At 39.4% G+C, this 10453-nt stretch overlaps 2 protein-coding genes across 4 annotated transcripts; both read right to left on the bottom strand.

Moving 5' to 3' along the window:
• Window positions 1-699: 699 nt before the first annotated feature.
• On the bottom strand, window positions 700-3670 carry LOC125502153. Of its 2 annotated transcripts, none has more exons than XM_048659946.1 (4): window positions 3346-3670; window positions 3070-3196; window positions 2808-2999; window positions 700-2353 (listed from the first exon to the last, which is right to left on the bottom strand). In XM_048659946.1, exons 1-4 carry the CDS (start codon window positions 3364-3366, stop codon window positions 2088-2090), a joined length of 606 nt encoding a protein of 201 aa, XP_048515903.1. In that variant the 5' UTR covers window positions 3367-3670; the 3' UTR covers window positions 700-2087. The 2 variants fall into 2 exon arrangements, with proteins under 2 accessions (XP_048515903.1, XP_048515904.1); XM_048659947.1 differs by having other exon boundaries at window positions 2211-2621.
• A 266-nt stretch (window positions 3671-3936) lies between these two features.
• On the bottom strand, window positions 3937-6806 carry LOC105691142. Of its 2 annotated transcripts, XM_048659952.1 has the most exons (6): window positions 5451-6806; window positions 5258-5373; window positions 4871-5105; window positions 4559-4801; window positions 4311-4475; window positions 3937-4206 (listed from the first exon to the last, which is right to left on the bottom strand). In XM_048659952.1, exons 4-6 carry the CDS (start codon window positions 4712-4714, stop codon window positions 3988-3990), a joined length of 540 nt encoding a protein of 179 aa, XP_048515909.1. In that variant the 5' UTR covers window positions 4715-4801; window positions 4871-5105; window positions 5258-5373; window positions 5451-6806; the 3' UTR covers window positions 3937-3987. The 2 variants fall into 2 exon arrangements, with proteins under 2 accessions (XP_048515909.1, XP_048515908.1); XM_048659951.1 differs by having other exon boundaries at window positions 4559-5105.
• Window positions 6807-10453: the final 3647 nt, after the last annotated feature.

Below are 10453 nucleotides of genomic sequence, written 5' to 3' on the forward strand. Positions count from 1 at the left end.
TTTTCGGTAACCGTCTTTGATATCTTTGGATTGGTCGCTCAGCGGGCGACCCATCCCCTATAATTCGCTGCAAATTTCGATAACAATGTCGGTTTCTATGAAAGAAACCGCCTACATTGTAGTGACTTGCAGTGCGGGGAAATCAGAGAATGCAGCAACGCTGTAGCGGCTGAGGGCCCTAAACTTTTCAAAAATATCGCTGAAAAAAATGTGCTGCTGGAAGAGTTGAAACGAATCGTGATAATAACAACAAAGTAGTGACGATTCTAGAAGCACGAAAATCAGTCTAGTCAAGAACTGAGTTTCCTGCAAAAAATCGTCCTAATTCTACGAAAAATTATAAGCGGTAGGTCATTGGATTCCAAATACGATTCTGGGGGAAACGTTTTTTGAATTTTTCTCGGCGAGAAAAATAGCAATTGTTATGAACAAGAAATGAAAAAAAAAGGCTTCACGATTTTGAGAATAAATGAAAAAGTACAAGCGATGGCGAAAATGTGAAGAAAGATTCTCGAAGAGCACGAAATTCTCAATAAAAAAGTCCTACCTCCGGGAACTCTATCTCTAATATGTATTCATATTTGTATGTATAAAAGTTTTAATGTAACGCTGAAAATAAGGCTCCACGCGACCGTTGTAGCATGCGCGAACTGCCCCAAGAGCGAATACACCACATGAAATAATTTTTTCATAGTGTTCAATATCAATGTAAAGATTTGAATCAATTATCGTGTGTTTCTCAGACTCTAAAGAAGAACGTCACGTTTGAAAAAATAATTTGAGTTTATTTTTCAGAAAGTTAGGCGATTGCTAACGATAGAAAATTTTTTGGAACCATCCTTTTCATCGAAGACAACATTAATTGTCTACATAATCGGTCTGAAATTCTGTTGGAGCTGTTCTTATACGTATATATATTGCTACGCTTCTCCCGTCGAGCTTGGACTTTTTTTTTTTAAACATTTTATGTTGGGCGCCAAATCGTTGTAACGATTAATGAAATTCAATGAAATAGAAACTCAGGCGTTTGATAATACATCCTAGGTGAACTGAATAAATTAGGAACCAAGGACACGCAGGAAGAAAAGATCAAACAAGGATATTTATTTTCATCAAGGAATAATAATCAAGTTTTGAACACTATAACTAAATTTGAACAGGAATATGTTTTGATATAATATTTGGATTAATTTCTCAGGATTTATTAATCTAAGTGAAGGGGAAAACTAGACTGGCAGAGAGGCCGAAGCTCTGTCCGCGATGCTGTTAATCACCCTTGTTGGTGGCTATACCCCTTTTTTACCGGTTAAGGGATTCTTATCAAACCTCTGATCATGACTATTAACTTGAAGTTAAGGATTTTATTTATGTGAATTTACTCAGAAATATATGGATTGTGTAAGCCGGATAGGCAGAAAGACCGAGGTACGATCCGCGATGCCGGAAACAGACAGAATCCAGAAAATACAAACAAGTCGAATGGGAAGCCGAGACAGGCAGAAGAACCGAGGTACAATCCGCGATGCTGGTCAACCAACTTCTAGATTAAAAACTGTCGAGTGGAAAGTCGGAGACCGACAACTCTTGGTAGGGTAGTAGAGCACACTTGACATGGAAAATTGGGCAGTTCATTAAATTACCTTGGGAGATCTTCTTTAATGAGTGACCTGCTTTGTTTGGCCCTCTATCGGTTGCGAATTGAACCGATACATTTAGTATTTGATTTTTCATGGCTATCACGGTTCCTACGAGGCACCCGTTTTCCAAGACAAATGAATGCATCCTCACTGGTGGTCACCCATACGGCTTTAGAGAATTATTTTTAATTTTATTAATTTTATATCAAATAATCCTATTTCTTATAGGCTAGATAGGGAACATCGTACGCCACGTTACAATATTGAGCGTGTCTCCGACTTCCATCAGCATAGTGAGATATTTCATCTCTGATACCGCTCTCTTTCTATATGGGATTCGTCGTAGGTCTTCGCCTAGACGAGCCAGAAAACCATCCACTGCGTCCGGTTGTGGTGCAGGTTGTTGGAGTAAGGCCACCAACGCAGAGCGCAACTCCGCGTTTTTATCATCTATCTTCCTCTCCACAAAAGACACATATTAGAACATGATGGAGTGCGTAAAACAGAATAGCAATACTTGGAGTATATACGAACTCTTTCCCCCTGGTGTCGGAGTCCTGGGAGGTGGTGATGGTGATGCCAACGTACTGGTGGTGGTGGTGGACGGAGAAGGGCTGCAAAAAGCCGCACTGTATCCAACAGTGGGATTGCATGACACACCCGAGCAGCCGCTATAGTCAGACGATGGAGGTGGATCACCAATATTACTTGAAGTTCTACAATGAGAAATATATCAATTATATCATATGACGCCGATATGATTTTTTTCTTTTTAATTTTTCAACCTAACTAAACGAACGTAGTGTATGCTCGGTAGTGAATCGCATAGAAACCACATCTGCTCATAAAACCTAAATGCAGGTCTCTTGGGTGACCAGCAGTAGACCTACTTGGTCGATATTTCTGCTGCTTATTTTTTTCTTCAATGAAACAGTCGCGCAAATATTGCTACCTTTTTTTTTAGAGCTTCAGGGGTTCAGGTACCTGTAATATTTATTGCAGTATGTACTCAATTACTTTCATTATCGCTCTAACATACCGATAAAACCGCCCACAGAGACAGCGTGAATATCGACATCAGGTTACACCGAGGTTACTCGGGTTACACATAGTACCGAACTTAAATTGATCGATTATTGTTAGTAGTGATAGTAGTAGTAGTACTCTCACCTCCTAATATATTACTAATCTCCAACCAAAGCGCGTCTTTTTTTAATTTTGTTCTTTCTCTAACAGGGAATTTTATATTGTTTAGAGCCGGTCGGGCGACAACAGCTTGTATCAAGAGTTCGTCGGTGTCAGGACTATCATCAGGGACCTCTTGTGAGACTACAACCTGCGTAGCATCATCTTTCCTGTTAACTACGCAAATTATCGAAATATGAGATGAAAGGGTTAGATAATCAATGACGAAAAATGCATTTCAACTTACTTAGAGTTACCACTAAGTTATCGTCGACCCTAAGAAAGTGACTGTCATCATAGTGTTCCAAGGACTTACGTTGTACTATATTTGCACAACCTTGGATCAACCAGCCGCAGTATCCGCATTTCACAGGCTGTAAAAAAGAATGGGCTAATCGATGATGCTATAAATATTTTCGAATAAGTTGAAAATTAAACCAAACAGGTTATGAACTATACCAAATATGAAAAAAGCGAAATTTCTTAGATCAGTTGTTTTCATTTACAACAATTATATACTCACTGGACCTGCTGACGGATCCATACTCGTTTTTTTTTTTTCTGTTTGTTTTCTTGAAATCGTATTTTTAATATATTTTTTACTTTATTTTGCAACGGATAAAGTTCAAAAAAGATGCTGGCTTCAACGTGATGCCGACGCACACTTAACTGTCTCAAACAAACACATAGATCCATTTCGTGACACTTGACAAAGGCCTGCAATGCATACGGACTACTAAAATGACCGGAACGCCTCTGATTGGCACTTCGGAAAATCCCTAGATTCCGGATCTCCGGGTCCGAAACAAATCGCGGATTATGGGACAGCAGCCTTACCCAAGTAACAATCTGTCGCAAATACCTGACGTGGCCATGAGGGGAGCGCTTGCATGAGTCTGCGAACAGACCTTCCTGTTTCCGCATAAGGCTGCTGACCGCGCGCATGTATACCTATGTTTGGCAGAAGCTTGCTGCATGTCGTGGATATTTCCATGCTCGATCTGCAGGTTGCGTATAGTACCTGTACAGTGACGCTCAACCCACGTTTACAGTGGTTCGCATCCAGGAAATACTTCAATAAATATGATACTCCAATCTTTAGTTTGGGTTTTAATTTTATTGTACTTCACATTCTAAGTAAAGGTTAGCATTAGGTTGGGTTAAGTTAGTTACAATTCCTCATCAGGACTCTCTCCGCCTCTGTATCGTTCGGCCAACTCCGCCTCATATCGCCTCCGCGGACCTGCCCTGACAGCTGCTGTGTCACGACGTCGTGAGGCATCTCGTCTCCGTTGCTTGGCAGTTCGGATTGTATCCTGTATACATCTTGCGAAAGCAGTTCGATCCGGTAGCTGGGGTATATGGCGACACACCCGCAGTGCATCTGCGAATAAAATGATTCATTCACCTAACATTCTCGACAGACTATCTCCATAATGATGAGTAACTTTTTGTGTAGTTCAAGTGATGAAACACTCCATAAAACACCTTTGCTAACTGAGTTTTATGAAGAGGTCTTAACTCTTCATGGCCAGCAACTTTCTTTCCTGTCCAACTGAAATTTTTCGTGAAACTATCACATAGACTTCCTTTCATAAATTGATTTAAAGTGTCTTTCACTCTATGGCCTCCAATGCTGGTGAGATACTCTTTCTGAAAATCACATCAAATCATTGGTACGTGTATTCTCGATAAATCGACCATTGCTATTAGAAATATAACCGTATGATACTCACAAGGCACAACTGTTTCTCAACATCCTCTCCAAACTCCTCGAATGCCTCCAAGGATTCTAATGGAAAACCTTTTGGTTTTTCATAAGGGTATAGCTGTTTCCGGTTTATATTTTTCTTGATAGTTCTCTGCAAGGTAAAGTTTTCCAAACATAGCATTCTGCAAGCAGTGCATTATCATTTTCTCAACTTATTTGGTCATTAATAGTTCTTCCATTCATGATGTATTCGCTGTCCTGTGTTCAACTTTATTTCAAAATCATCTATATTACTCACATGTAATCGAAAAAAGAACCTGATAATTGCATGTGATACCTCATAGTTTTTTGGAATGACTCTAAGTGCCTCTGCCAATGGGCGTCAATAGCCTTCCGATCTGATCTATGTTTCTCTCTTATTAGAACTGCAAAGGATTCCAAGCGCTCACATTGTTCCCTCTTGAACTTGTCAAAAAGGCCCTGCACAGTTTGCGTTATGGCGTCTGTATTGCGAGAACCTATTGCCTCCAAGGTAGTCGTGGATGCCGTGTTAAGATTGGCTTCACTAGTATCTGCAAATTTGAATTAGTCTCAAACTATACTAGAAAGAGTCAATTTTACTTATTTTACCAGAAGTTTTGAGATGCGAAGTATATTTTTCCACGAAAAGTAGCTAGTTGAACTATAATTAGAATTGAATTATTTCAAGGTTTCTCACACTAACCAGCAGGAGATGTGTATGAATTATTCCACTGATCAGTGGGTGGATTTGTATGGTCCCTCTGAGTTCATCGTTTAACATCACTGAATGTCAGGGAATTCCCAGGTCCGGTTTGTGAACTAGGGATGATATCGTCATCAGTATCGCTGGTGTTACGGTATGGCTCTTGGTAGGCTTCTTTGTCTACTTCACTCACCAGATGCGCAATACGGTCTTTCATTGGTACATAATGATTTTGTCGTTTCAAAGCTCCACCTCTTTTGTCCGTGGACGACTTGGTTGGGCAATGTTGTGAGGGTGTTGACATCTTCTCAAGTACACCTGTTAAATTCTATAGGCACAATCGAAAAATGATACGGAGAACACGGCATTCATTCCTGGCTTTATGGTAATAAGGAAGATACCGTAATACTAAAAAATGTGAGATGTAAAACCATTCATACTACAGTGCGAGTGATGATGCATTCTACAACGACCACCCAGTAGCATAGATATATTGAACAAATAGCTAGCTATGAGAGGTTTGGAAAAATGACAGATTACATAACACATAGCACCCAGATATCCAGATAACAACCAACAACAATAAGATGCTAGAATAATTTGTACGAAATGAGAATGATCTATAAGTACAAAATAATTTATTTGAAAATACTTCAGCCGATGAAACAACTCAATTGTGCAACAGGGTCATGAGAATGACTTTATTGCTATTTGCAAGCGTGTTGTCACAAGACCAACTTGGTAAACAATAACATTTTACTACTTTGGACAGGTCAACTAACTTAAAACCATCAGAGATATCAGAACATTTAAAAATTTTGATGGAAGATGACAACTTTCTACTGATATAAAGGTCCTGTACGATTTTATACTTTTTGATTACAAGTGTCAGAGTCCCAGATATCTCAAGTTTATTACAAATCTCACAAAGAGTCCCATCGCCAAGCATGCAAGTATTGGTACCCTTATCATTGCTGAAGAATCTTTTAGCCGATTTCAACTTTCTGAATTGCTTGATGTTTTGGTGACAATTTTCAGGCAAGGACCCAGTATTGTGCATGCATGATAATTTGAATTCATCGCCACATGAGAGGTTTTTAGACGATATATACAGATCACGCTCTATTAGCCGGAGAGCGGACGATGTTGATTTCTAACGTACTTTCGAAAAATAGTTATATTACTCTCGAATGGGAAAGCCGAATATGACTCTACAGTACCAAACCTCCTAACGTCATCAACAACATGCAGAAGACCATGCACGTTATAACTTGAAAAGGCCGAGCCATATAAATCTTCAGCAGATGATACAAACAATTGTAATGCATGTTTGGCGAATGGAAGATGATTGGGTGTACTAGACGGAGTTGAAAGAATGCGAATTGCTGTATGAAGAAATAAGAAATGGAGAAAAAAGTTCTCTTCTAGTATGCCCTGGAGTACTACAGGGCCAGTATATACACATTTATCTTGAGACAAAATTATATCTCAGTTGGAATTGCAGATATCAAAAAAAGTTTGAGACAAAAGTCACAAGGCATCAAAGGGGCCGTCATATGAGTCATATCTTGACTTCCGGCCACAACCGGAAGTACGGTTTTTTGACCGAAAACGTTTTCTTTTAGATGAAAACCTACATTTTTCATCATGGATATCGATGGAAAATGGCAAAATAAACACTTTTTGTCGCTGTCAATTTTTTGATTTAGCCCATATTTTGGCCATTAAATGGGCATCAAAGTTGGGGAGGGCGCATTCACCTTAAATGAAACTTATTGAAGTAATTGCAAGAAACTGCATAGTATTAACTACTTTGAGCACTACCCAGGAATAACGACGTGGACGTAGTAGTTTTTATTCCCTTTGGGGAGCTTGTTTTCGGTGAGTCCCCTCGCCTCTCACCGTCGGGGTGCTTGTTTTCGGTGAGTCCCCTCGCCTCTCACCGTCGGGGTGCTTGTTAACTTATTTCAATAAGTGCTCAAATTAGTGACCATTGACTTCAATGCACTTATTGATACGAAGTTCAAAAGATCGCAGACATCTGTTAAGCATGTCAGCTGATATTTTAGTACAAGCAGTTTCAATTCGCTGAATCATGTTTTCACGAGTTGTTGGTACTTCTTTGTAAACCTCGCTTTTCAAGTAACCCCATACGCAGAAATCGAGTGACGTAAGATCGGGTGACCTTGCAGGCCAATTTACCGGACCACCCCTACCTATCCAGCGTCCATTAAAACCGCGATCTAGTAGTTCACGCGCAATTCGGAAGTAATGCGCTAGACATCCATCGTGTTGAAACCACATTTGTCGCCTTACGTCTAAGTACACATCCTCAAGTAAATTCGGAAGTTGGTCTTCCAAAAAATTGCGATATTCTTGTCCGTTTGAGTTGCCTTCAATTAAGTATGAGCCTACAAGCTAGTTACCAATTACTCCACACCAAACGTTTACGGACCATGGGCGCTGGTGATCAACTTCTCGTAACCAATGCGGATTTTCAACACTCCAGTAGTGCATGTTATGCCTATTAATCGTGCCGTGGTTTGTGAAACTGGACTCGTCTGAAAATAGTACTTTAGCAAAGAAATGAGGATCTAATTGTATTTGTCGCCTTGCCCATTGGCAAAAGATAAGACGGTTCTCAAAATCATCACCATGAAGTTCTTGGTGCAATGAAATGTGGTAGGAGTGAAATTTATTTCTCTCTCATATTCAGCCTATACTACGCCGCGAAATTCCAGAGTCGTGTTTAATTTTTCGAGTACTGACATGAGGGTCAGCAATTACTGCAGCTACTACAGCAATTTCATTGTCAGGCCCAGTAACTGTTTTTTGACGGACTCTTTTTTTATTACATACACTTCCCCCTTCTAAAAATTGGTCAACGACCCGATAAAAAGATGGTCGCGATCGCGCATTGTCTGGAAAACGTTCAGCATAAAGTGAAACGGCATCATCAACATTTCTAGCACATTCGCCATAAATTAGAATCATTTCAATCTTTCCTTGCATGGAAATACCCTTCATTATTTTCAGATAGTTTTACAGTGGCAAATTTAAAAAGATAATCTGATTTGATCAAAAGATGAACAAAAATAAAATCGCTTATTTCAATTTTGAAAATAATGCATTCATGAGAAAGAATACAAAAAATTAATAATGCTTTTTCAAAGTATTCCGTAGATATGTAAAGAAATTTTAATGTATCAAAAACTTCATCCATAAAACGGCATTATCGGATGTCGTTTCTCAAAAACTGCCAAGTTATTGGTACATCGGGATGGATGTTGTCGAACTCGGAACACAGAAATTCGGTCCTCCGCTACACGATGATACGGATTGTAAAATAAAAAAGTGAGATTGGAAGCTTCTCAAAGACAGGGAAAGACAACGGTGGATCGGAAATACTCTGAAATTTACAATTTGCATCGATTTATAACACTACGATTGATTCATTTTACGTCATTAGTTGTAATCTCGTAATTGTAACACGAGGAAGGTGGTCAAGTAATACATCAATTCAATCGAATTGATGTATTATTTGAATTAAAAATGTATGGATTTGAAGGAATGATGGATTTTCAGGATTTTTAAGTGCAAATGTTTACTCTCTTTCGTTGAAATCAAATCTCACTGAGGTAAACAATACTTGGACGTGAGGCGACAAATGTGGTTTTAACACGATGGATGTCCAGTGCATTACTTCCGAATTGCGCGTGAACTACTAGATCGCGGTTTTAATGGACGCTGGATAGGTAGGGGTGGTCCGGTAAATTGGCCTGCAAGGTCACCCGATCTTACGTCACTCGATTTCTGCGTATGGGGTTACTTGAAAAGCGAGGTTTACAAAGAAGTACCAACAACTCGTGAAAACATGATTCAGCGAATTGAAACTGCTTGTACTAAAATATCAGCTGATATGCTTAACAGATGTCTGCGATCTTTTGAACTTCGTATCAATAAGTGCATTGAAGTCAATGGTCACCAATTTGAGCACTTATTGAAATAAGTTAACAAGCACCCCGACGGTGAGAGGCGAGGGGACTCACCGAAAACAAGCTCCCCAAAGGGAATAAAAACTACTACGTCCACGTCGTTATTCCTGGGTAGTGCTCAAAGTAGTTAATACTATGCAGTTTCTTGCAATTACTTCAATAAGTTTCATTTAAGGTGAATGCGCCCTCCCCAACTTTGATGCCCATTTAATGGCCAAAATATGGGCTAAATCAAAAAATTGACAGCGACAAAAAGTGTTTATTTTGCCATTTTCCATCGATATCCATGATGAAAAATGTAGGTTTTCATCTAAAAGAAAACGTTTTCGGTCAAAAAACCGTACTTCCGGTTGTGGCCGGAAGTCAAGATATGACTCATATGACGGCCCCTTTGATGCCTTGTGACTTTTGTCTCAAACTTTTTTTGATATCTTCAATTCCAACTGATTGTGAAATATAATTTTGTCTCAAGATAAATGCCCCACTATAAGACGTCTATCAAGCTAGCACCGCCACAAGAGAAATATTGAGTTCAGTATATGTAATAATTAAATGCTAATTAGATGCTAATTAAATGCTCTAATGCCGAATTTGTCGCTCTGCATTTTATAAAAAAAACCTGTGGCGGTGCCAGCTTGGATTCAAGCTAGCAGCGCCACATTGAAAAATCAGCTAAGAGAGGGTGATTTCGAAAAAGTGATTGGGCAGTAATTAAATGCTAATTAGATGCTCCAATAATACCCAGGGCCCGAATTTGTCGCTCTGCATTTTATAAAAAAAACCTGTGGCGGTGCCAGCTTGGATTCAAGCTAGCAGCGCCACATTGAAAAATCAGCTAAGAGAGGGTGATTTCGAAAAAGTGATTGGGCAGTAATTAAATGCTAATTAGATGCTCCAATAATACCCAGGGCCCGAATTTGTCGCTCGTCATTTTCGATTTTTTTTCAATTTTTTTCGATTTTTTCTACCGTCTGTGGGGCTGCTGACGGTGTCGAGGGTCGAATCTACGACGGGGATGACAAATTCGAAAAAGTGATTGGGCAGTAATTAAATGCTAATTAGATGCTCCAATAATACCCAGGGCCCGAATTTGTCGCTCTGCATTTTATAAAAAAAACCTGTGGCGGTGCCAGCTTGGATTCAAGCTAGCAGCGCCACATTGAAAAATCAGCTAAGAGAGGGTGATTTCGAAAAAGTGATT

Source organism: Athalia rosae, chromosome 8 (assembly GCF_917208135.1).
Source record: "Athalia rosae chromosome 8, iyAthRosa1.1, whole genome shotgun sequence".
Taxonomy (NCBI): domain Eukaryota; kingdom Metazoa; phylum Arthropoda; class Insecta; order Hymenoptera; family Athaliidae; genus Athalia; species Athalia rosae.

What these genes read in the sequence shown, in the direction of transcription:
- LOC125502153 (XM_048659946.1), bottom strand. Translation starts at nt 3,366, where the DNA reads ATGGATCCGTCAGCAGGTCCA. An exon ending in TGGATCCGTCAGCAGGTCCA is followed by an intron (nt 3,197 to 3,345) that starts GTGAGTATATAA and finishes TCTTTTTTACAG; the next exon opens with CCTGTGAAATGCGGATACTG. An exon ending in TAACTTAGTGGTAACTCTAA is followed by an intron (nt 3,000 to 3,069) that starts GTAAGTTGAAAT and finishes TAATTTGCGTAG; the next exon opens with TTAACAGGAAAGATGATGCT.
- LOC105691142 (XM_048659952.1), bottom strand. Translation starts at nt 4,714, where the DNA reads ATGCTATGTTTGGAAAACTTTACCTTGCAGAGAACTATCAAGAAAAAT. An exon ending in TTGAGAAACAGTTGTGCCTT is followed by an intron (nt 4,476 to 4,558) that starts GTGAGTATCATA and finishes TGTGATTTTCAG; the next exon opens with AAAGAGTATCTCACCAGCAT. An exon ending in ATAAAACTCAGTTAGCAAAG is followed by an intron (nt 4,207 to 4,310) that starts GTGTTTTATGGA and finishes TTTTATTCGCAG; the next exon opens with ATGCACTGCGGGTGTGTCGC.